Source organism: Corvus hawaiiensis, chromosome 11, assembly GCF_020740725.1.
Source record: "Corvus hawaiiensis isolate bCorHaw1 chromosome 11, bCorHaw1.pri.cur, whole genome shotgun sequence".
Classification (NCBI taxonomy): domain Eukaryota; kingdom Metazoa; phylum Chordata; class Aves; order Passeriformes; family Corvidae; genus Corvus; species Corvus hawaiiensis.
Genome location: NC_063223.1, coordinates 16,721,407 through 16,748,285, shown reverse-complemented (window position 1 = coordinate 16,748,285; position 26,879 = coordinate 16,721,407). Strand labels below are relative to the sequence as shown.

The window sequence follows — 26,879 nt, the reverse complement described above, 5'->3', positions numbered from 1 at the left end:
CCTACTCTTCTCCCCTGCACTATATGTTCTCTTCTCTGTATGCCTCTCGATTGACTTTTATTAGGGTTTGGTACGTGTCTAATCAGAGACCTCAAAGTACACTCTGGTGCAAATGTGGCCTTGTTTCTGTGCCCTTTCTTAAGTGTAAATATATCTGGAGGTAGAAGAAAGGAACAATGGGATGAATTCATCAGGTAGTTATTATGTGTATTTATATATGGGACTTTCGCCTAGTCTGTAGTCTCTGCTTTGGCCTTTGTGTCAAATCTCATATTACCCTTTGCCCTTGGCCTGGAATTTTTGTTTGTTTATTTGTGGGTTGGTTTGAGTGTTTTTTGGTTTTCCTCCAATCCCTTGGTTATTTTCTTCAATGTGGTCCTCCAAAAAACCTTTGGGGATTCATCAAGTTTCTCTGCCCTGTCTGTGACTTTCTATTACAACATTTGATTCACATATCCAAGTTTTATTTCTGCTTTCATGGGGAAAACAGCTTCTTTCACTTTCTGTGAGATACTGAAATGCACCATTGTGCTTGATCATCAAGGGCACAGCAGACAATTAGTTGCCATTTTTATGCCTTAAAAATGGGAGGCCAGGAGCAGGGAGATGCAACTTAATACACCTGTATGGGGAGCTCTACTTCAGAGACCAGTGGCATGCGAGAAACTTACCTGTGCTTTCTGCTGAGATGCACTTTGGTTTCAGAATGTACATTTGCTATGTGCATAAATGCTTTCCTTCTCTGGTCAGTTATCTGTGCATACACTTTTCTAGTGGGACCAGAAATTATTCCAGATTCAGCTGTTGTCTATAACAGCATAAGGACATGATAGAAATGCCACATTACTTCCAAAAGATAAATTCATCACTGTACTTCTCTGAAGCTTGGCTTTCTTCTGCCTTTTCTCCAGGACATCACGAGGTTGTAGCAAATAATGAAACACATTTCTCTATCCCCAGTAAAAAGAACTGAAACCTTCAGCAGAACCTACCACTTTTTTTCTCTGTATTTTCCTTGGTCCTTCCTTATGCATACCCACTTAGGGGAAGTTTCTGCATCCTTATGGGAACAACATGAGACAAATGCTAACATGAATTTTGAATCTGGTGTCAGGGCTGCAGTGATCTGCATACCAAGAATAGTCAGTAGTGGTCAGGCCAGGACACAGCTGCAGATAGATGGTGGTGTCACCTGTAGTGGTTTGTGTGTGTTATGGTTCAGGCTTGCTGTCCATTCACTGAATGGTCATGACGAGCTGATTTCCTGCATGGACATACCCACGGTGCATTAATGAAAGGTGCTGAAAGCACTCTGTGATGTAGTACAGACTTTAGTGTTATAGGTATTTGTTAACACAAAAGGAGCTTGTTCTTTCAAGCAAAAATTTCTTTTCCAAGTGAATTTAGTTTCTTAGACTAGCAATAGTACAAATACAATTTTTGTATTAGACAAATGGGAGTGCCCAGTTTTGCACACACCAGATGCATTAACTGTAGGTCTGATATAGTATTGAATGCATGATAAATGTCAACAAAGTCAGGGTTTGTTGAGTGACTTTATCATTATTGGTGGGCTGAATACACGTTAAATTTTGCTGGCCTCTCGAACACAGACATATTGTGTGTGCTTTCAAAAAGTTATTAGGGCTTTCACTAATGCTTTGAAAAATGAAGGCATTACCTGTTATCAGTGCACTGTGTTGGCTTGAAGCAGATAAGGATCTTTGTTAATGTAAGAACTGTTTGAATCTCACAAAATGAGCTTTTGAATTTACTGCCTGACAGTGTTTAGCATGTAAAAGGAAGTAAACAGCACAAGTATTGAGACAATCAACCACTTGTTTCATTCCTGGCTTTGGGAAGATGCCATTATTTATGTAATCTGTTCAAAGGAACACATAATTGATGATATACTGTTAGTCAGCCATGCACATTTTTACATTTCTGCCTGTAGGTAAGCTGAACACCTGGTGACATGGAAGCACGTTTAAAACACTGTTTAGAAAATCCGCAGTAACAGCACAGATAACAGGACTTTCAAAACAATTGAGTAATACACAAAATAGGTGTTCCTTTTAAGAAATTTTTCTTTATTGCCTTTTATGAATGTAATAGTACAGAGAGAAATATGATCTATTTACTGTTCCCGGTGGGGATGGCTGGTGGGTGGTGAAAGTTGCAGGGTGCTGTGCCACTGTTCTGCACAGTTCCCTTTCTATCTTTAAACTTCTTGTTTCTTCTGAGAAAGCAGGAAGCTTTTGTCAGCCAGGTATTGAATAGAGGTTTTGATATTTAAAGCAAACTGTTCAGTGCTCTTAGTGATGTTAATGGGGAAAGAAACACAGGTACTACATCTCAAGCTTTAAGACAGAAAATGTTAAGAACAGTGTACAAAGGCAGAGTGAATATTTTGAGGTGTTAATTCTAACTACAGAGGGAAGAAACTAGAATTCTGGAGCGGACACTGGAGCTATATTGTAGGATGCAAGGATGACTCAGCCCATGCTCAGATCATGGTCTTGCCATACTTATTTACATTAAAGTTCAGTTGCTATTTTAAGTCTGTGCATTTAGTGGAGAAGAAGGTGAGAAAAAAGCAGAGGGAGAAGAATAAAAGCAAAAGGAGGGGGAGGGTAGATTTTAAAATGCAACAACAACAAAAATACCTGGACCAATCCCTCCTGCTCCGCACGCTGCTCTCTCAGTGGAGGAGCTTGTAATCCTATATTTGCTATATCAAGAGGATTCTTCTATGAGCACAAATTAGTAATTTACTCATCGGCTGGAGTCAGCCCGCATTGATTTACTTATGCTGCATAGGTAAATCTTTTCATTCATAAGCCTTTGCTGGTCCTGAGCTCTCGGAGAGTGACTCCCTGCAGTGCTCCGGCGTGGGAGGAAGCAGCAAACGTGCCTTTATGCACAAGGACGTGCTCCCTATGACTCAATTAAATGTGTGCGAGCCTGACCTAAAGCCGGGGCTCGCTCCGGGAAGCCGCCGCTCCTGGGCGATGCTCCCTGGGCAGGGACCGCCGCTCTCCTCCCTCCACCCGCCCCGGTGCGGCCCCGCGGCCGGGATGCTCCCGGCACCGCACAGCGCTGAGCTCCGAGCAGCCTTCGCCTCTCTGGGCTGTGTGACAGACAGATGCTTGTCATGCAGCGGTGCCCTGCCTGAATCGTTCTCCGGTGGGTGTGCACGGCCCCACGCCTCCGCCCCTGACAGCCCTGCCGAGCCCTCCCAAGCTCAGCCCCCGGCAATGTGCAGCGCTCTCTTCTCGCCTTCCTGGAAGGGCTCAACTCCACTTTCAGCTCCTCCAGACTTTCTCTGCTTTTGCCGTACCCTCCCTCTGGTCCAGCTCCTCCTGTGCCTGCCTCTCTGTCTCGGCGCTATCCCGTTAAAAGGCTGCTGCTCCTGCTCCGCTGAACCAATGCACTGGCTGGCTTGATCTGGGATGAAGGCTGGAGGTTATCGGCGAGGGAAAGGACAACTCTAGGCAGCTTTCCATTTGCCAAGTGAGCAGTAATTGCAAGAAGACAGCCTCCCCAGTTGGAATCAATAGTCTGCTTTCTTGCTGCTAAGGGCACTTTGGAGCAGCAGTAGGTCACTGAAGTAACTTCAGCACACTGCTGACTGCGGAGTTGTAAAGAACTACATGCAAGTGGCTGCAGTAGTGCTGGAAAACGCTTTGCTGTTACCAGGGACACAATAGTTTTCAAGTCATTAGAGCTTCGCTTCTGGTCCGCTCCTTCCATTACATAGAGAGGGTCATTCTTTGGAGGAATGAGGATGGAGCTGTGAATTTTTCTTTCCAGTATTGTTCTAGTGGAAGGGACTAAGAGTGGGGGAAAAGAGGCTTTTAGAAGCAAAACCCCACTGCTGCTGAACTCAGCTTCACTTGAATTTCCCCAAATCTTTCCAGGCACAGGGAGGCACAATGCCAGAGAACCTGAATCTTCTTCGGGCTTTTGGGGGTTTTTTCTTTATCTTCTGGACAGCTTTTAACACAGCCTTAGTGGATGTGGTTGGATCGGAGCAGCAGATCCCCTTGTCTGTGTAAGTGCTTTCATGCTATTCCTCTCAGGACCATGTTCAAGGATGAGAACTTGGCTGCTCAAGTTCTCCTGTTTTTGTATTGCTGATATTTGACTGTTCCAGGGCACCTTTGCTCCTCTGTCAGCTGTGTTTAAAGTGGTTGTCTCCAAGGCACCTGGCACTACTTTGATTTTATTGTGGGAGCATGTGTTGGTGGAGTGTGTAGCCACTGAGTTTTAAGTGCTTGTATTTACTGAAATTGATGCTGTTAACTCTTTCTCATGTGGGAATTTATCATTCAGAAGTGTTTTGCCATTTTATCTGCTGTTTTTCTTTCAATGCATATTTCATGTTGTGCCAAAGCATGTTTCTGTACAAGTTAATTCCTTAAATTTTAATGGTGCACCTTGGTACTTTCATATCAGAGGCCTTACCTTAGCACAGGGTCTAGTTTGTGCTTATACTTGTACAGCTTCACTGATCTTTTGCTGTGCTTAGGTTCCTTAGTGAGCTCTCTAATGCAAAATTGCTCAGATCCTCCCGAGCAGCTGAAGCTGTTACAGTCTCTGTTGCTTGCTATGACATGTGTATTACATTTCTTCCTGTCTCTTTTTTTTTTCATCACAGTGTAAAGCTCTGGGCCTCAGCATTTGGTGGAGAGATCAAATCTATTGCAGCCAAATACTCAGGTTCCCAGCTCCTTCAGAAGGTAAGGATTTCTTCAGTTGTAGTAAGGAAGGTATTAGCAGAGAAAATGGAGGCAGATTTAATTTTTTAAATGAACAGGAAAGCAGTGCTGTATGTGCTTTTGTACAAGTTCTATTTTTGTATTGCATACTAGTCCCTGATGACTCTTTGCATTGCACTGCACTGTCTGTAGAGTCCTTGCTTAACCTGATATTTTTCTGTTTGGATGACTTTCTTTTTTCATTGGAAAGTAAACTCCAACACTTATTTCTTGTAGCCTAGGCTTCAGCCCAGGTTGCGGGTGTTTAGTCTGGTTGCTGCATTGTGATGATGATGATGTTGTTTCTGTGCAGAAACAGCTGTTTCTTGTGAAAAATGTTAACTTCATTCGAGGAGCAGAATTAGTGCATATTGTATTATTTTCACCCTGGGCTGTATGTACACAATTCACTGTATCAGGAGAAGGTGGCTGCACTGTTGTTTGTCATCTCTGCAGTTTTTACAATCCCATTATTCCCCCAATCATCTCAACCCAGTGCTGAGATGTATTACATCATTACAGATAAAAGGAATGAATGTGGTTATCTTCTTGCTCAGCTGCACAGCTGGGTAATAAGGTAGTGAAGTATAGCAAAAACTTGAGAAATTGGTATAAGTCTACATAATTGGGGGAGAGGGTAATGAAAAAGCAGATTTGAGTGTTAGGCATATATCAAAGACTCTGTTTAATTTAAATATGTAACCTATAGTAAACTTCTGTATTGTAGACAATTTATTTTTACAACAGTTGCAGAAAAAAGAGACTAAGAGGAATATCTTAGATTGAGACTGTTATTTTCGGGCATTTAGCATGTGATTCTCAAAATGCAATATGTAAATGGAAAAACATTGAGACATTTACTGATTAAAAGCACCCATTCAACCCATATATTAAATTTCTGCTGATTTTTGTAGACATGATTTTTAGTTCTGAGTAACACTAATTTTATTTTGTCTATTTGTGAAGGAAATTATTCCTTGAGCTTGTAGCATTTATTTCAAAAGGCTTATATATGTGTGAAATTATATAACAGTACATGTAGCAGCTGAAATAAAAAGCTCGTGCTATCCTTTAAAATGAAAGCAACTGGATTTAGTAGTTACTAAAGACATACGAGTTCTTTAGCAGTTTCTGTCTTTTCAGATTTGTATACCCAGGACTGTAAAACACAGATTTCAATAAGTGAAAATACAGAGCTATTAAGAACAAAAATATTTGCAGTCTCTTACTAACTCTCAAGGCCTTTAAATGGCTCCACTTCAATATGTTGGGCAAACTTTCATTTTATTCTGAAAATCTGAGCACTCAATATTTACTATATTTCCAGCTCTCATTCTTTAAAGTCTGTGTAGTCTTACATTCAGTGTTTTTTATGAACACCTTAAATTCATAAAGCAGATGGAGCTTTCAGTTTTGATTAGTTGGTAATCAAGTATTATTAAAAAGCTTTATTTTTTTTATTAGGCCCTAACAAACAAGTATCTTTATTTAACTTTGGAGCTGTTCCATGCGCAGCCATTTTTGCGCAAAAATGGCTTTAGAAATGAATCCTACCAGTACTGAGCCCAACTCTTGCTGGAAGAATATGGAATGTACCCTGTTTGGAATCATGCTAAAATCCACAAAGAATCACTATGGAATCCTTAATCCTCCTTCTCTTCCTCATAGTAGATGCTGCTGTCATCCCTTCTGTAATGTATTTTTTCCCTCTGAAGTAGCAAGATTGCTTCCTATTGGTTGTTATAATTGTAGGTAATTGGAAGCTATTCATTTTACCTTTTCATCAGCATCCTTTCTGTTTCACTAACCAGTCTGTGCTCCTGTTTTTGAAGGTGGACAGTGTATGTTCTTTCCAAGCTATTTTGTTTTTCTTTCTTGCTTATATTATGATATTATTGAATGAGAGAGAAAAGACAAAACGCAGGTTTGACAGGTATTTAGAGCATTTTTATTCCTCTGTCACATAGTCTATTGTTTTTTTTTCTTTTTTTCTTCCTTCTGGTTACAGTAGTTTTTATAATACGTCTGTTGCTTTTTCTTTTATTTGGAATTCCAAATGTCTCTGTCCATTTAAGCTTGCTATATCCTGGTGTTGATTGTGGCAAATAAGCCTGGATGACAGGACTTTAGCATGTATTTTTTTGTATTGTTATAAAGTATATTTTTTTCTGTTAGCTTTTGTGAATAGAAACATACCAAACTTCAAGATCTGCAAGTATTTTCAACACGCAAAGTCAGTGACAGAGGTTGTCACAGCAGTTAAGGAGGTGATAGCACAGGAGGGCTCTAAGTACAAATGCCTTTTTTTTCCCCACCCCCTCCCTCCCCACTAGCCAGGCATCAAGAATATATTTGGTATTTACTGTGAGCTCTGGGTGATCAGAATCCATGTCATTTTAAAGTCAAGATTCCACTTTTAGAAACAGTGAGACTTCTGATATTACCGGAGGAGCCCACATTTCCTGATTATGAATTAAGCATCCTTAAACAAGTGAAGATATAAAATGTGTGTATGATTATGGACCTGGACAGTATAGGTTCCTCAACTGTCAACTGCTTTGGAGTGCCATTTAGCTTGATAAAGGCTTGCTACATGAAAAATTAATGTAAATGTTACTTGATTCATTTTGTCAGCACACACAGTGAGTGCAGCGTTCAAAGGGATGTGCTCACAGTCTAGGCATGACTGACAGTCTCTACTGCCCAAGTGTTTTGCACATTAAGAGTCATTTGATCCACACTAAAATTTCATTGAGGAAATTATTCATGTGAGATACTCAGTAAAGAAAATTTTGCCAGGTTACAGTTGTGAATATTGATGGAGTTATTGTGATTTTTAAGGTCTTGCAGTACTGTGAACATCAAAAGGGTGACCAGCACTGGTGTCCTCTTGAATTTGTAAAAGACGTTTAAGAATATTTCTCTTGCTTTTTGAAAGTATTTTTTTTTAAACCCCCCCCCCTCTGCTTCCCATATCTTAATTGAATGTTTCATTATTTTATTTCATTATGATAATCTTATCTAATTATTTTGTTTTTCCTCCTAGACATATCTGGGATATATGACTTTTCCCAAAACTGACTTTAGATGAAATACAGATGCTGCAAATTGCTTGGAAAATAATAGTTCAGTAAATAATTTCAGAAATTATGATAAGGTTTTAAGCAAAATTGGCACTTAAAAAATGTTCTACTCCTTGCTTTTAAAGAGGTGGAAGACCATTAAATGTACAAGAAAACATCCAGAAGCAAATAGGACAGCATTATTCCTAATCTGTCTGATTTCTGGCGGTTTTATAGTTGTCACATAGATTTGGAGAGGCTTCTTGATGCTGTAGAGATATTCATACTCTTCACCTACTTAGCAAATACTGTTGGGGCCTAAGAATTGACTCAGATTTTAATTCTCTCTTAGGTGTTGTTTTTTTTCCTTAGGCTGTCAAAAGACATCTGCCTTATTTGAATGTTGACATTTTAGCTATTTTTCTTTAGCAATCACTCTGCGTTTAGTGGGTCCTGTACTGAATGTGAGTGTAGCCCACTGGCAAAGCCAGGCTTCAAATATAGTTTGCAAAGCAAGGGTTAGGTGCCAGGAACATATTCACTTCAGCTGCTGCAATTAGAATTTTGGAGAACAGGCTTTGGGGAATGCTGTTGTTATACAGTAAAGCTCTTCTTAAATCAGTGCAGCGTGGTCTATGCTTCCTCAGGGTCCTTTTGATGAGACTACTCTTTTTTTTTTTTTTAATATTCTGAGCTTTGATAATTCTTCATTTGCTCCTGAATGCAAACGTAGGAACGATTTCCAGGTGAAAATATCCTTAATTTCTTGGTCCTTCCACAAAGGTTTCTTCCTGACAAGAAGCTTGTTTAAGGCTTTTGATGAGACTACTCTTTTTTTTTTTTTTTTTAATATTCTGAGCTTTGATAATTCTTCATTTGCTCCTGAATGCAAATGTAGGAATGGTTTCCAGGTGAAAATATCCTTAATTTCTTGGTCCTTCCACAAAGGTTTCTTCCTGACAAGAAGCTTGTTTAAGGCTCCCTCAGAGTCTCCTTATGTAAGTTGTCTGCTGGAGCCCTCAGTGTTATGTAAGGCACTGCCTGCTTTGGTCTGAAGCAGTTTGGAGTCCGCATCTGCCTGCTCCTTTCAACAAATCCTTCATCGTGTTGGGAGTTCTCAAATCATTTTTTTTCTCAGAGCAGGGTTTTCAGTCAGGAAAGCATTCCTGTTTTTAAAGATGCAGAATTGCATTTTATCTCCCTGAAGAGGAGGGGGTGCTGTATCTTGGTAGTTTCTTGCAATTGTGGAAATGTCAGTGCAAAACTAATATAACGGGGTGATTTAGATCAATTAGCATTCAGCTGGTGGATCTGATTCATACAGTACATCTATCTTTAGTTTAAATTGTATAATAGTGACTTTAATCTCAGGCAAGTTTAGTCCAATCATCTTGACATTAATTGCCTTTCTTTTATTCAGCCTTATGTTGGTTTTGGTTTTTGTAGGCTGCTTCTTTGCTTGAGACACTGCAACCACTGCTTTGAAGGAAGGGTCAAGTAGGACTGAGACATGCAGGTTAAAGGATAGGCATGGACTGACTTTTTGGATATCAATTTAAACTTTTTTCAGCTGAGCAATTCTAGAACTGCAAAAATAATACTGGTTATTTTTTCCCATCAAAAATGGGGAAAAATTATCAATAAAATCAGTACACATGAGACTGTAAATCAAAAAAGACAAAAACCCAATCAAAAGAAATACTGCTGCCCCCTGCAAAAAAATCTAAACCAGCAGCAACAACCCCCTTCTTCCCACCAACCAAACCTGACACCTACCCCAAAGCCCAAATTCGAAACCCCACCAGCCAGGTAATGGTGCAGAGCTTACCAAAAACTGTATTCAGAGTTAATTCATTATAATTTGAACTCCTGAAGTCTGATATTTGTAAAATGTGTCTCCTAGCACTGACTTGAAATCAAACCTTAGAAAAGAAAAGAAATATACACCTGAGAATCTTAAACCAGTGTAATTCTGACGATTAAGGTAAACGATGTTTTGGAACTTGCAGAGCTTGAGTCTCCATCCCCTTTAATTCCTACAATCCTAGATATTTGGGATACATGAATGACGAGATTATTATCCATGCCAGACTAGGTACAGAGCATTTTAGTGTGTTTTGAAGTATTTAATGTTATCTGCAGACATAACGATGTAAATTCTTCTGGATAGATACTTTAATTTTGTTCAAGAATAAAAAAATCAAACACATTGATATGCTACAAATGTATTTGGTGGGAAAACCTGCTGGGTTCCATACTAATTTTCAGATAGCATGTTGATCTGTAGAGGAAAAGATCAGTCTTATCAAACTTTGAATACTTTCTTCTCTCTTTGTCCATAACAAAAAATAGCTTGGGTTACTTTTTTTGTAATAAAGTTCTGCCTTTTCTGGAGGTATTGGAAAAGTTTCTTTCTCTTCAGTGAAGTTAGAACTGCACTTTGAATGATCTGTGATTTGTGCTCTCGTGTTTGAATGTTATGGCAGGAGTAATAATTTTTTTGGTGTTGCTAATGGTTTTAAAATGTAGTCAAATCAGCTTGTATATCAAACATCACGTTTTAGATGTCACTTGGTCTAAAAGGAGAAAGCCATGCTGAATTCACGTTTTGCTTCCATCAGCACTCTCTATTTTGCAGTATTTTTGGTGTCTTTCTGGGTTTTGCAAGCAGAGTGTGGTCCTCTCACTTGTATTATTGAAAGTAAAAAAGTTCTGTTGTTAGCATGTAAGAGGCATATGAGATGGCTTTAGTAAGTTCATGATGTGTGCATCACACTTCCAGTAATATCTTTTAAGATGGACATTTTTGTGCAGACAATTCACCTGGAAAACATCAGATCTTGAAAGGAAGAGAAGGCTAATTCCCTTGCTTAATGCATTTATGGTTGTTTGTTTTCACATCCTGTATTGGAAAATGCTTACGTTTCAATGTTAAAGAAGCTGCTCTCCATGCAAATTATCTTGACAGTGAAGATATGTAGAGCATGAATAGATGCTGTATTGTAGTGGTGATTCACTCTTAAGCAACTGCTAATCAATACTCCACACTTTCAAATGTCATTACTGTTCTGTAGGGGAGAGTTTTTCGTTGCAGATAATAAATGCTAACACATTTTACAACACAAATTATATATTGATAGGGTAGATGGTATTCTAGTTTCTGTAGAAGCTTCACTGACACATTTTAATGAAATACAATGATCAATGTGTTGTTCTTATGAAGTTCCATTTTGCTTTTTTAACATATAATATTTTTGCAAAATTACATGGATGCTTTTTATGAGCCTGTTTAGCATCCACCAAGTTAATTTGTGTAAAGCTGAAGTACTTTTTTTGAGTGTATGATAAAATTATTGCAAGATTTGTATTTAAAAAGAAGTCTTGGCAAAAAAACTTCTTTTAAAATCATAGTTGTAAAGAAGTTGGTAAGAGTCTTGGTAGCCTTTCCAGAAGTGATTAATTCCAGAGACAGATAATTTCTGAAAATATCCTGCTCTCAGGTCTCCCAGGACATTCCAGGTGAAGTTTCACATGTAGTAAATGATAATCAGTGCACTGGCTTTAAACACAGTGATATAAGACATGAGGGGATTGCTGTTGCTCAAGACACTCGTTCACATACGAGCGTGTGGATGCTGCATCCAGTGTATCAAAAAACAGGGCAATATAAATTCTTTCTTTATATCCATGGTAGATGAACAAGAACCAGGTTTTAAACACAAGCATTAACTTTTTTCCTAAAATCAATTAATTTTTAAAATTTTTTATTTTATTGAGAGAAAGCCCTGGCATAGTGTGGAACTCCTGCAGGTTCACTGTTCAGAACAGGTTCCTGGCCATTTGGTAGACTTTGTTGAACTGCCTTATGTTAGGAAGGTGAGCTACATCCTTTATTTTGGACTATCATCAGTAACAGTAATTGTACTTCTCTGATGTCTGTATCTATGCACTATTAATCTTTGTGCCTGCATCTCCTTAAGGCATAGCTGGGGTGTCCTTCAATTTTCACAGCAGAAACAGGTTATAAAACACAGTTGTCATTGCTGTACAGGGTAGCCAGGCTGGATGAAGACTTGCTGGTTTTCCTTTCTCCTTATAAGCAGACAAGCAAATGATCTTATTAAAATATCATTATAGAGGAATAAATATATCAACTATAATAGACTAAACTTGTTGGAAAAAGATGTTGACTGCTCACATCATCTTTTGTTGGGCTTCAGGTCTGATAACCACATGATAAGATATCAGCAGGGTGAGTTTTTCAAGGTGTTCCAATGTTCTTATGTTAAGTGTAACTATGAAGTAGATACTGGAACCTCAGTGGGCCTTGTAACATACTGGGATGTCCCAGTGAGAAAGAAGGAAAAGATCAGATGTAAACTCCTGGTTTATTCCTTGTGTACCTGCCACAGGTTCTAGTGCTTTGTTATCAAAAATTGTTGATACTTGTTGAAGTTTATTCTTTGCTGTTGTTATTCTTGAGAAGAATTTTCCTGAAGCATTACTTGCACAGAAGTTTTGCTTCTTTAGGTAGAGCCTGGTTGGTTGGTTGGATGGAGTCTTCAAAGCATATAGGTTCTTGCAGTAATTCTTCATGAAAAGAGAGTTTGACAGGTGATTTCTTCTAACCATGCTTTCTGTCGTTTCCTGAAAGACCTGTAAAGAGTTAAACTAATACATTTCACTGAGGTGATAAAAAAAATTTATAAAGTCTTAGAAGGTGTTTTCTTTGTCAAAGTACCTGCTCCTACTCATGTGTTGCTTTTATTTTTCTTAACTTGACATATTTTATTGTTGTCTGTTTCTCTCCCTGTCTCTTTTTGAACCACCTTATTTATCTTTCATTTTAATCTTTGTTTTTAAATGGGCATATTTTCTAGAGAGAAATGTTTGCTTTTGAGCCTGATGCCAAATGTTTTGCATAAATAATTTTATAGTACAGGAGGCACTTAGAGATAGTTATTGCTATTTATCCTTCAAACTAGGTTGAGATCTTAGAGCACCAAGGTTAAGGAAGCAAAAGATGAAGGAAAAAGTTGTTCTCAGGTCCATTAACAAACCAAACTATAAGATGGCCTAATCTACGTCACAAGATTGGGGACATAAAGTGAGAAGTGTATGTATATAATTGATTCAGAATATCAGGGTTTAATGTGTGGATCCTGTTGACTGTTGATCAGTTAAGTTTCTCATATGTTTGACTGACAGTAATTACCTCGAAGCATTCCTATTAGTTTTTAGGAAAGGGTAGAAGAGCTTCTAATAGTCTCATAAAATATTTCTCCTTCCTGCACTCAAAATGTGGATTTGACAGGCTTCCCTGAATTTTGTGTGGGTGATGGGTTATATGTCCTGTTGACACCATTCCTCTACAATGTGCAAGTTGAGTGGATTTCCTTTGCTTAGTGGTGTTCTGAATATGGTGATACTGAATTAAAAAATTCTAATTATACTCTAAGGATTGAGACTTTTGTGTTTGACACTAATGACTCCACAAAACTGGTTCTGGAAAACAACACTCATCATCCCCTCTATAGAAAGTCTTCCTGTCTTCCACTGTGGAACTCTGTTTTTCATTATTTCTGGAATCAGGTAATGATTAATTCTGGAACAGGATTTAGAAGGTCTTTTAATTTGGATTCCTGTTCAAAGTGGGATCAAAGCTAAAAATCAGTGCAGATTTCTTGGGTCTTTGATCTTCAAAATCTTCAAGGACAGCAGTACCTTTTTGGTTCCAATGTTGTCTCTAGTCTGGACAAGAAATTACTTGAGCTGGAACTTCCCATTTCAATTTGACTGCTGAGTGTTGCTTCTACCTCCATAAACATCATTGGTTCATCATCTTCATAATCTCCTGGAAGGCAAGGAAAGGCACAGCACTTTGTCATGACAGGCATCTCTGAGGCCCTGGTCATAGTCAATATTGTGGAATTTTTTAGTTGCTTCATCAGGTCTCAACACTTTTTCTGACCTGTTATTTTAAAATAGTTCTCAGCAGCTTTATAGACTCTTAAACTGAGCTCTCTGCTGTTTGATATTCAGGTGGGCTTTTTACCACTCACAATAGGAATATGTAACTGTTCTCATAATTATGAAGTCTCAAGAGTAATTTCCACTTAGCTGATTGCATGAATAGGAGAAGACTTTTTAATTTGTCATGGTAACACAGGAATTTATTTTCTAATCTAGGGCTAAGACAAGCCATTTAGCTCCCAGTTGCTCTATTAGCCATTTCTTTTACTATCTTTATCACCCCCAGTATCTTAAGTGAACTTAGTGTTGTACAGAAATAGTCTGTCAGCTGGCAGAAGGTTTTATGTCTTATTGTCTATTTTTACTTTATTCTACAGTAGCTGTCAAGGGATTTCTTTGTGCTTTCATACACAAACAAGGATTTGACTTGCTTTCCTAAAAAGCTGGAATCAAAATTATGCAGTCATAATATCTGCAGCCTGTTAGGTAAAAGCACTGTGAAAATGCTATTTGGAATGCATTATGAAAACCCTGGTCAGGCCCCCAGTGTTCCCATTGCTCCTCCAGGTCCCATTTTAATGTTTGGCTATTCAATATACTTTGAAGATTTTGTGTCAAGCCATCTGAAATTGCTAACTTTCAAAACACACACACACAAAAAAATTCTACATGCTATGGGTATTAAAATTTGATGTGTTGGGAACACATCATTGGTCACAAAATTAGATAATTATCTTCTAAAGTAACAAAGCTTCAAAGATAAAAAGCAGGAACATTCAAACTTTGGCTTTACCTTGAAGCTAAATGTCTATCATCTTCTGACAGCTGTATGAAATGCATGAGTGCCGAGCTGTTTGGACACGATGCTATCATATTACATTAATAGCAATTTTCACTGATAATGAAAACTCGTAGGAGGCTAAAAGCAAAGCCTTAGATTATGACTTGCAGCCATTGACTATCTGCATCCAGCAGATTTATTACCCCTACACACACTGTGCCTTTTATAATGTTTTCTGCCGTTTCTTCATCAAAGTACAACAAGAAAGCTATTATAGATGGCATGAAACAAAAAAATCTGGGTACTCACTTCACATTTCAGACTTCTACTCTCATTACAAACTGCAATGCAGTTTTGCAGTAAAAGTGGGGATGAATCCTGGCATTCCCCTGAAATTTCCCATGAAAACCTTTGGGAGTGGGAGAAGAGTGTGAATGAAAGAAAACTGGAGAATTTCTGTTGGTCAAATCTAATTTTCTATGTATAGATATATCTGGTTTTTATCCTGGGGCTGTGATAATCATTTCTTGATGGTCTGCTTAAGTCCTGTAATCGTGGTGGCCAAAATCAGTGCAGTCCTTAAGCACAATGCTAATTTAACCTGTACTGTCTCACAGACAAATCTGGTGCAGGCAGTGGTGGTAGGATTTCACATAGACTGCCAGAAACCTTAAACTGAAAATTAAAGCTGCAAGCAGAATTCCCCCCTCTCCCCAGCTGAGGCATCTTTTCCTGATTTTCTGTGTAAAATGGGCCTAGTAATACTTTTTCCCTCAAATTTTAAAACTTTGAGATTAGTTAGAATTAGGAGCAATGTTTCATTCTAGAGTGTTTAGCATATAGAGAGCATTGGCTGGTGAAGAACACCCTTAGCATAAGGATATGGAAATAGTGGGAAGTGGAATGGAATGGATCAGCTCTGAGAGCTACAAAGCATTAATTTTAACACACTGTTTAAATATAACTTGCACTACTGAAAAGATAAATGGTTTCCTGTAACAGTCCTGAATAACTACAAAATTGATAGAAACTCGCTTATTCTTGTTGTTGATATTTGGTGTCTGTAGCTGGCAATAAATCTCCATATGGTATTGCACTGGCAAGTGAAATCGAACCCTTTTTTTGTCAGAGGATGAATCCCTCCTGTGCTTTGAATACAAGGTGATATGCTCTGCTGATATCAGAAAGTAATTTGCAAATTTGCAAACCTTTTCTTCTTTCCCTTATAACTTTTTCCATGCTGGTACTTCTTCCTTATTATCCACTTTCCACATAACTACAGTTCTGCACTACTTTTTCCTGTCTAGATCCTTCAGACTTTTTCTGACCTATTCTGGTTTTCCAAGTAAGATCCAACCAATAAGATTCTCATTAGAGTCTAATTCACAATTATTAAATGCAGCTAAATTGGGAATTGAGCAATTTTATTTATCATTTTATGAGTATCTGATTATTTCTGTCTATATTTCATTTACCATAGAAATTTATTTTCACGTGTTCTTTGTCACTCTCTCCTCTTTACTCCCACTTGTTTATAGCCATTGCTCTTTTCCTTTGGAAATTTTTGCCATTAATGTCATTTTTCTGTTCCTTTAGCGGCTGTAATCATAATGCTGAAGTAAGGATCTGGTCACCTGAGAAAATGGAGCAGAAATAAAATGAGTAATAGCTTAGTAATAGTTTTACACCTAAGAAGAGGGGAAGGTTATGTAAATAGAGAGGTTATTAAAATATTTTCATTAAATTATGAACCCTTAAAAGGAAGAATAAATAGGTTAAGATCTATTGGTGCACTTTATTCATTGTGAATGTCTCTGGAAAGAGAGGGTGGTTATATCCCCAGTAAGAGCCAATGTACTTGGCTGTGCCTTGGCTGGTGCGTGTGGGAAATGGGGAGAGGTGGGACAGAATTCTCTCAAAACCAAAGGGAGGTTCTGTCATTGAGGGGGGAGGCAAGTTTTGCAGAAAGGAGTCAGCATCAGGAAGCTACTGCAGGCTCAAAAACCAGCTAAAGGTGAGAACAGGGACACATAAAAGTGGTAGAATGAAGAGGAATAGAACACATTGGGAGCAAAGGAGCAGAATGACTGAAGAATGTTATTTTTTTTCCTCTATATTTTAATACAGTTGGAGAATAAAGACATTTGTATGAAATGCAGGCAATATCTGTGTTCTGGTGGTTATTTTTGACAAATCTATTAAATAGCATTCATATTAAAAATATGTAAGTCGCAGAAGGTCAAGCTTACTATTTTTGAAATGCATGAGTACCCCATGATTTAAAACTTGGCTAAGATCCTAATCTTAGCTAAGAACTAAAAATAAAAAGAAATTATGTGCTAAGAAATGTAAGTTTTAATTCAAGAAAGGCATCTGAAATTAAACTGAGTTTAGTAATGGCATAATTCTGACTTTTCTATTTTGCTTTTCAGATGCTTAAAATTGGAATGCTTAAACATTTGAAAAAAAATTGCAGTTTGTTTTGCTGAAGTCCTTTATTCTGTACAACCCAAGTGTAATAGGAATATAGTTCAGCCACCTTCATAAATTGGCACTGCTTCTGTCCAGTCCACCTTAAGCATGTTATTAATATAGATATATAGTTGTTTGGTAGAACTTCCTCAGCATTGCAAGATGTCTAGGGAATTTTGTCTGAAAAAGGATGGCAGAACACAGCATTATATGAGGGATTGGGACCTATTCTTATGTGTTGGAATAATTCAAACATTAGTGTATAGAATTACTCATGTAGACCATATTAATCTGATAAGCATACTGCTTATTTATCTTGGTTTTTAAATATACAGGAGTTGAATTACTGAGAGCTCTAATTATTCTGAACATAATTTGTCAGACAAAACCAGCTGCTAACTCAGCTCTTCTCAGGAATCTTTAGTAAAATGCACGACCTAAATAATAGTGTCTTGAAAAGTACAGAATTCCCATTCTTCACACAAATCCTCTCCGCCTGTTGGGTATCTTCCTCTCCAGAGTATAGTAAAAGCCTAGGATTTTCTGATGTGACTGAAAGGACAACAAATCCAGGCAGACTCTGCTGTGGCTTGCATTACTTGAACTTCACTCATTCACAGCAAATTTCTCAACCTTACAGAACAACTCTAAGTTAGCAGAGATGATTCTTTCCTGTCTTGGCTGAAATGTTATGTTCATTGTCTAGTGCATTGAGCTGAATTAAATAATACTCCTGCTTTCAAAGCGTTCAAAAAACCTACAGTTCTAGTTTTCCCCTGACCTGGTGATTAACCTTATGCAATTCAGTTCTGATTTGTCTTCTTCCATTGGTATAAAGATGTGAAAAGTTTTGCTTTCTGTCTGCAGTCTAAAAAGGTTTTGATGGCAACTTGCATGCAAAATTTGTTTCTGCAGGGTGTGTTTTGATAGGTGTGGTGCTCTTTGTTTTGTAAGTTTGGTTTTGTTTTAATAAAATGGGGTCAAATATCACAAGTAGGTATGGATGAATGATTGATCTGGTTGACAGAACAGGTCAATTATCTGTAACTTTGCATATATAGCAATGATGTCAAGAAAAGGGACCATCTATATGGCATTTATAGCATCTGTTTCCAAAGGCTTTAGGAGCTTGAATGAAAACAAAGTGTGTGCAGGATTAATGTTATTATTTCAATCTCATTTGAAAGTAAACTAATTACCATACCATTTGAATGCACAACAGTTCAGGGTCGATTGAGGCAAATGCAGATGGGAGTCACTTCTCTTGCTGATGTGAGTGGCACCTCTGCAGCAGACTTGTGCCTGAAGTAAGGTCATTTTTTGGTAGCTTTTAATGAAAAGTTCTTGCCTAAAGTGTTGTGTAGCTCAATTATTGTCAAAGAATAGCAGATTCTCTGTTGAGGATCTAGAGCTAAAATCATCACTGCTGATGAGAAATGTTGTAAAGAAGAAAAGTGAACAAAAGAATTGCTGTTAACTGGCAGGTAGTTAAGGCAGAAAAAATTTCCACATATATCTAGAATATATGAGCAGGTCTGTATCTACTGTGACTGTAGGCTGCCTTGCAAGCCTTTAAACCAGTTCTTGTAATGCTGACTATTGTATAAACTGTAAAAGGATTGGATGTGCAATCTGGTAGTTTTCTTTTATATTCACAATAGTCGTACACAGTAATGAGACTGTTATCTGTAATGAAACCATATTCTCTTGGAAAAGAAATGGAGAAGGTTTGAGGGGGTAATGTTCTTTAGACTAGAAAAGTGTTATGGTTTAAATATGAAGAATAATTATAAATCTTCTTGATGGCTTCACATTAAGTCAAGCTGTAATTTATTTTACTGCAAAAGTGTATGTACTTTGCCAATTTCTACTTTTTCTCCTTGGTGTGGGTAGGAGGTTAGAATGGAAAGATGGCTTTTGTTTCTTTGTTTAATTGTCTAAAAGTGACTGGAATAGAATCCCATTTCTTGTAGGGGAACAATAAAATAAGGTTCTCTCACCTACTGATTTCAGAATATGCACTTAGTTCTTCTGTTCATTGCCTCCCACAGGAGCTGGCAATCCTTCTTTGAGCCCAATCTTCTCTGTCCTTGTGTCACGTATAAGAAGTTGCTTTTTTCTCTTTTTAATGAGTGGCTTGATATACAACATAAATATCTTTGCCTTAAGCATTTATTTTTATTCTCCTTTCTACATGTAATTTCCTTCCCTTCACAAATCTTGTCCTTGCTTCTGACTTGTGATATTTGATAATTGGTTTTTTCATAGTACAGTTTGTTTAATCCTGTTTTCAGACTTACTCCTGTGTATTAACTTAAAATTTTTAATGTACATACACATCTAGTAAAGCTGTTAGTACCTTCTCAGCTGTTGGAAATATCCCAATACCTATCTCTGAAGAAGTATAAAAGCTCACCTTGATGTACATAAAATTATAGAATCATTTAGATGGGAATAGACCTTTAAGATCATGGAGTCCAACTGTTAATCCAGCACTGCCCAGTCCACCACTGACCCATGTCCCCAAGTGCCACATCCACACGGTTTTCAAATCCCTACAGGGGTGATGACTCCACCACTTCCCTGGGCAGTCTGTTCCAGGGCTTGACCATCCTTTTGGTGAAGAAATTTTTCCTAATATCCAGTCTAAATCTCCCGTGGTGCAACTTGAGCTGTTTCCTTTTGCCCTGTCACTTATTAACGCAGACCTCCCTGTCTCTGCCAGTGTCATTCAGCCTCCTAAATGCCCCTTGGTTTTGACTGCATTTAGTCTAGAACTTCTCCTTGGCTGTAGGATGTGATTTTGTTTGGAAAGTGTAAATTATTCTCTGCTTCTCCATTGTGCATGGAACAGCTCAAGGTCATGATTTGCTATAGTTCAGAAAGAAACTGATCCAGTTGGCTGTTTTTTAAATGGCAACAACCTTCATTTAAAGAGAAAGACAGTGTTTATAGGATTTTACAGTTGCAGTCTAACTACTGTGCTAGAAAGGGATAACAATAGTATTTGTGTAGTTTTATGCCTCTTTTTTTGATTGCATGTTTAAAGTTCCGTTTTTAGGACTATTTACCTGTTCCACCTTTTCCTTCATTGCTCTTGATAGATTTTACAAGATACGTTATATATATTTATATACACATAATCATATGCCATCTTCAAAAAACAAAACTCCCCAAAATCTCAGAAAACCTTGTATTACCTTTGACTGTATTATGTAGCTGTATGAAGCATTATGAGGTTAGGTAAAAAAAGATATAGAGCCATTTTAATACACCTTATTGTCTGAGATGGGGAAATTTATCACTAAGGAGTTACCTACTGTGTTGTCTGTTCTTTGTTTACTCTGTCTAAATAGTCCTTAAAAATCATATAGTAGAATTGTGATATAATTCCAAGTCTGGATAAGGTTTACAGGGTAAAGTTTTTTATTTTTTATAGCATGGTTATCCAGGAGAACAACAAAAAGGCTGATAAGGAAAAAAGCACCTGTACAAATTCCCTCCCTCCCCTGTATTTATTATACATTCAAAGGTTGCTCTACCTGTGCAGAGATAAAAATACCCAAGCATTGCAACAAGATGTTGTATTGCAGGTGGTGTTTGTCCAGGCATGAAAAAACCCTCCCTTACTCTGGTTTTCTGAACTGTGGAGAAGTTGCAAACAGAGATTTACTTTGTTGTGTTAAATAAATATTAGCAGTTGTCAATTATAAAATAGAGAGGTAAAGGAGGAAGACAGTAGGTGAAGTTGGGTACCATTGTTCATTGTCCTAAACAAACCAAGTCTCTTGTCTGATGATCTAAGAGCAAGATTTAATTGGATTTTTTTTGTTAAGATATCCTATGGATTCTTTCTTGACCTTTAAAAGAAAAAAATCTTTGACATATAAAAGTGTCTTTTGTGACTTCCTTACCATAAAGTTGTTGCATACTTGTAAATGAAAACCAAAAAGAATAAAAGTTAAAAAGATAAGCAACACCCCCAAGGACATCTGATTTCCCTAGAGCATTCTGTGAATGAGATCTTAGCTTTACCTGGTTATTTTTTGGTGTGTGTTTATTTTGCTTGAGGTTTACTTTTGTTTTTACCCAAAGTTTTGTAAGCTATTGGAGGAAGTAGCAATTTGGTACTTAAACCAATGCAGAAGTGGTATTTTAGTAGTGCTTGGCTATTGTCTGGGAAACTGCATAGCCCAGAGCTGCTGCTATGTCAGGTGTCTAGGAGTAAAGAGCACTAATAAATATAAATCCTAAAAACAATCACTAGTGTATTTTGTGTGTCAGGGGGGTATAGGTATGAAAAGCTCTCACTTTTTTTGGTGCAGTTAAACAAATTCGAAGTAAACCAGAAAACTGTTAAGTGAACTTGACTTGTGGAATCATCTTATTGCTAAGGTTGGGTGTATAGCTGACCTCAGAGGAAAAGTAGTGGAAAGGAAAAGAGCTGGAAATGAAGGAGTTTGCACATTGGCCTGGGAGCCAGGTGTAGAGACAGGTGTATCATGGGTTACCATGTCTTGTCCTGAATCTGCTGAGCTGCCTTCTGAGGAGTCTCTGCTGCAAATGCTTTTGAAAAAGAATAGAAAGCAACTGCTCAAGGGGAAGTAATTATTGATTAAAACCTTAATAAAATTAAGATTAAAGTTTTAATCAAAGGGGGATTTTTTTATGACATATTCCCATATCCCATATTTTTTGATATGTGCTGCCTACTGTGTGCCAGGCATGTAGACAAATGTGTTTCTGAAGATCAGTGTGGCTTGGGTGCTCATTCTCTCAACTTTCCTTTTCTGGAACTGGGAATGGCAGCACAGTAAGACAACATGAGGTGTTTATCCCTTTGTCTAGGCATAATTCAATCCTTTTTTTTTTTTTTTCTTCCACTCTCCAAAGGAAAATGTCTTCCTCTTGTAAACAGTTGGCTTTTAGTTAGTTGGCTGATACTAAAAGATAAACAGCAAAAGAGCCAGAGGGTATTGAGTCACACTGGGAATCCTGGTTGTACTGGCTAATAGTCCCAGCAAAGAATCTTTGGGGTACATCTCTGAATCCAGGCCACACTTTTTCTATGAGCACATCCTTGCCTGGACTTCATTGAGTTTAAGACTTCATACCTGGAATTGAATTAATGACAATCTCCTCCTCCCCCCACCCACTTCAGCCCTGCTTCTTTGTGGGTGAGCAGCCTGAAAAATTCCTGTATTCACATTCCACTTTCTTATGTGTTTTCCTACTGAACTTTTCTCATCTGGGTGGGATAATAAGCAATAAAGGGTTATTAACAAGCAAATTAGAACAGCTGCAAATAGGCAGAATATTGCTTTGTACAGACTGATCAATATTTCATTTTTCTACCATCTTATTAATCTATTTGGGCTGTTCAGGACAATTTGCCCCCCTCCTCCTAGTATAAGAGGATGCAAATGATTCCACCCTTCAGAAGGTTCTGTTTAACCAGTGGCATGTGAAATTTTTAGCTGATCTATCTTGATCTTTTAAGAATACACCCTTCAGCGTTCCTGCAGTTGCCTAAACATGTTGCATCTATGCTATATGGGTTTTTTTTCACACAATAAACATGGTCAACACAAAAAACCAACCCAAATCTCATGAAATTCTCTTATCTGTCTGGGATTTATTACCATCAGGAATAATTAAAACATGAGAACATTCAGGTAAGCTTTGACTTGCAGTAACTCTTTGTATGCTTCTGTCTTCAGGAGTGCTCAGCCTAAAGTGGGGATTTTCCAGTTCCATCTAATTTCAGGTGTTATGGGTACTTTATTTCATCAAGTCAGGAGAAGCATTTTAATCTCCTGACACTCTGCCACAAGGGAAGGTGTTTCAGGGAAATGTTACCTGTTACACTGTTACAGCAGACAAAGAAAAAAATCATACTGGATCCATAATAAGCTTTTATTAGCTTGACCTATTTAGTAGTTTTTCTTCCTTTTTGTGACTATTTCTGTAATACAGATTAGGAGAAGTGTCAGTTTTTCACTGTGAAAATGGTAAAGCAATTACACAGACCTTTAAGGCATTGTATTTTGAAGTTTTATGTTTAATGCAAGACTTTCTTGTAAGCTTAAAAAATGGGAAGGAATTTCAGAAGTATTTTGAGAATGGTCTGGGATTTTTCTGAGGAGCTTTTTTGTTGCGTTTACTGTTTTTTGTCACAGGATGGCAGCATGAGTAAGACCCTAAGAAGGTATAGCAGGGAGTCCTTTTTAATATATTTTAAAGATTTGTACAGGGTTAGATTTGGTGTCCTTCAAAGGGAGACATCAGCTATAATTTTGCATCCTAAAGACTGAGTAACTAAGTTTGCAATGCCAGTGCATCATCTTATGACCTGGAGAGCAAACTATGAAGGGATGAAGTGGAAAAGCTTCTCATTTGAAAGATAAAGTTTCCATTCAGATCAGGATTTTGAATAGTATAACTTTTATACATTGGCCTTTTATTTTCCGGGTTAGAATCCAGGATGCATTTTTAGCAGGCTTGTATATGACTTGGAAATTTTTCCTTTTTGTTACTGGACTAACAACTTTTGGCTTGTCAGAGTATTTCATAAAACATATACCTGAGGCTAAACCAAATGCCTGGATCCCTAAACCCTGATGAATTTTAGCTATCAGAACTTTGTAGGCCAAACCCACTTTTAAAATGAGTTATTTGATCATTGGTTTAACCAGGTCCTGGGGAAGATCTCTGACAAAATGACTGGTTTTGCAAGACAGCTACTACTACTAGACATCCCCCTGTCAAGTGCAGTGCTTGTGTCTCAAAAATCTCATCTGGGAAAGCACCTGCTTTTCAGATTAAGTGGTTCTTGAACATGCACATGTGCTCTGATTTGTGCAAAATTATGGTTCAATTTTTCTTGTCACCCATTGCCTTTATTCTCAAAACTGTTTGCTTAAAAAGGTAGAATACAACAGGAGGAAACCCGACTTCTATTTGTGACCTAATGCTTTTACATTTTACTTCTGATGCTCAGATCTAAACTCTCCAAATTTTACAGCCTTAGTTTCCCCTGAATTATATTCTCTGATAGTTTTGTGTCCTGCTCCACTGTTATATTTAAGAGTTTTATAACTGAAGATTCAGACTTTCAATACTTGTTCCGACATTGAGAGAGATGAAGAAAAATCTTTTTTGCCTAAAAACTGTCTGCATGGTAGACTGAATTCTTCACTCTCTTTCCATAGATTAATTCAGTATAAAGACCATAGGATGTATTTTCATGACCAAGGGCTAAGCCTTGGAGGTTTATGGCTCGGGTACAGAGAGCAGTCTGGGTTCAGATAAGAAGCAAGAAATTTCAGTCTGAAATAAACCCAGTATGAGACATCATATTATTACAACTTATAGCTATTAGTAGTAAAGGTAGAATGGTGAGAGGCAATAGATGGACATCCACTTATTTAAGTTTTTTTCTGTAGGAACAAGTATTGTTATTATAGGGCATGGTCAATAGAGGGGGGGATGTTAGCCCTCCTGTGAGGTTTGGGTGGTCCATGTGCTGTTGTGTCACTTGGTGTGATTCTGACTATGTAGTCTCTCTTTCCCTGTAGACTTCTTTCGTATTGGATCTTAATTTGCCTCTGCAGATAATTCTGCTATAAACCACTTAGGGTTGTCATATCCTCTCACATAAAGCTACATCAACCACAAAGCCAACAATGTCTTTGATCGCTTCTGTGGTGTTTATTAGTCACTTTCCTTTCAGGAATTTCTGGGCCCTTTTGAAAGCTTCAAAGAATTCTACTCCAATCCTGCATCAAACCAAGACACCCTTCAGCTGAAGAGGGCTCTGTATTATCCCTCCAGATGCCATTGGTGCTGGTTCTGAGTCTACAGAGGAGCTCATGAACAGCAGTGTAGTGCTTTTCTGCTGCTGCTGGGGAGCTAAGCAAACTTATGCTGTAGTGCTCCCAGCTGCCAGTAATTTTAGAGGCTTTAAGTATAATGCTCACTATGCAGATTTACATTTACAAATTCTATTACTTTGTCCATTTTATTCTGTGAGTGGTTTGTGTCCTTCCTATTCATTTTTCTGTGTATCGAGTGTTATTTCAGCTCTAATTTGTTTGACATTCTTGCTAGTAGTATATTTGTATTCACAGAAAAGCATGTGAACAATTTCATCTATTGATGCTGTACAATGTGCCTATTAGATATACAAGTAGCAGTTGAATATATCCCCCGACCATTGTTAGGCTTCTTCAAATGATAATGTGCCCACGTTCCTCTGTGAGGCTGATGCAGCATAAGAATGAGTCTGCAATCTTCAAGAACCTGTATGTTGTGCTAGCAGTGACCAGAAATTGAAAGTAATTACTTCCATTACTTATGCAGTGAATAGCAGGGAATATGTGTAGTTTCATTATGTTCATTAGTTTTACTTGTAGATTGCAGCCATTAGCAAATCAAAGCATTGCAGTTCACCCAGCTCAGTTGGGGAGCTCATCCCTTTCCTGTGGGCATCATGAGCAGAAATAGAGTGAAGAGTTTTTGGTCATTCCCCACATCTTTCTACATGAAGTGTGGAATCAGCCAGAGAGTGACTTTTAAAATCTCTAGTTATTCTACACCAGCTCCTTCACTAAATATGCCTTTGTAGAGTGATACTTACTATGCAATGATAAAAATACATACACAAATCTTCTTATTGGCCTCTTTTTACAGAGCTATTTCTGCATATTTGGAAGAAGTATCAGCATAAGGAGATTTGCTTTCAAAGCCCAGGAAAGAGAAATTATGCTTATTTTGTCCTTTTTGGTTAAAGGTTCTAATAGTAATAAGTGATATTACATAAAGGGATCTCAGTGTAGCATAACCAGAGAGCTGTCAAGTCCACGTTCTAAGATCCCCTTGAAGGCAAGAATTAAGAAAGACAACTTGTTAACATTTATTTCCTGAGCTGAATTTTAGGCAAGTCTATGTCTTTTACAGAAGTAACTGTACAGAGCAGTGAGCATGTGGGTGTTCTCAGCAGGATCACAGCAATCTCACCAAAAAATAGTAATGAAACAAGAAGGAAAACAAGTATCTGCTAGTAATGCATACCCTTGTGAATGAGCTGCTTGATATAAATAGCTCAAATGCATCACAGTTGCAAAATGGAGCAAGATCATCCTAAATGGAATGTTAATTGGGCAGCTTCTTTAGGCTTGTGTAGCTTCTCACTCTTCAGAGAGAACTGGGGAAATTCATGATGCAGAGTTCTTGAAATGTCTGCTTTGACGTGGTTCTGGCTTAATACATTCAATAGATAAGATAAACTTAATAGAGAAGGCAAGCTCATGGGTGGCTGAATATGAGACTTTGTCGTGCTATTTTGGTGTGACAGCATTTTTGAAGCGTTTGTTGACTTCAAGAAATAAAGTGAGTAGAAATTGTGTGACTTCTTTGCATCAGGCTTTTTAATTTTCTGTCAAACTCAGAATTTGCTTGAGCAAAATGTTATTTAGTTTGAATTACTGAAACAGCATGCTCAGCTAGTCATAAAAAGAAAAAGGTGCAGTAGGTCCTTGCTGTGTTGTTGAGAGTAGTAGCACATCCCTGTTAACTACTGGATAAATGATCTGAAGTGTAGAGGTGAATGCAAGTTCTGTGCATGAATAGAGTCTGTACTGAACATCTTTTATTCCAAAGGGCAAGCCCAAGGCTGGAAAAGTTGCTTCTTGGTACCATGTGTCTGTGTGTCCCAAGGACCCCTGGCAGGATTCTTTTATCATGTTTCTTCACCCATATATTCTATGAGGGATTGCAGCACTAAATTGTTATACTTTGCACTCAATGCTATTAATCTTAAGTGTGCTATCT

General features: G+C 37.8%; 1 protein-coding gene across 6 annotated transcripts in view; it reads left to right on the top strand.

The window, feature by feature from the left end:
• Positions 1 to 3,176: 3,176 nt before the first annotated feature.
• CACNA2D3 (calcium voltage-gated channel auxiliary subunit alpha2delta 3) overlaps positions 3,177 to 26,879 on the top strand; it is a 394,450-nt gene continuing 370,747 nt past the window's right edge. For all 6 annotated transcript variants that reach the window (XR_007206017.1, XR_007206016.1, XM_048315277.1 and 3 more), the window contains exons 1-2: positions 3,177 to 4,054; positions 4,661 to 4,742. Coding sequence is in view for 4 of the 6 variants with exons in the window: in XM_048315277.1 (XP_048171234.1) it covers positions 3,936 to 4,054; positions 4,661 to 4,742 (201 nt within the window). In the remaining 2 variants the exon portion in view is untranslated. The remainder of the gene's footprint in view (positions 4,055 to 4,660; positions 4,743 to 26,879) is intronic.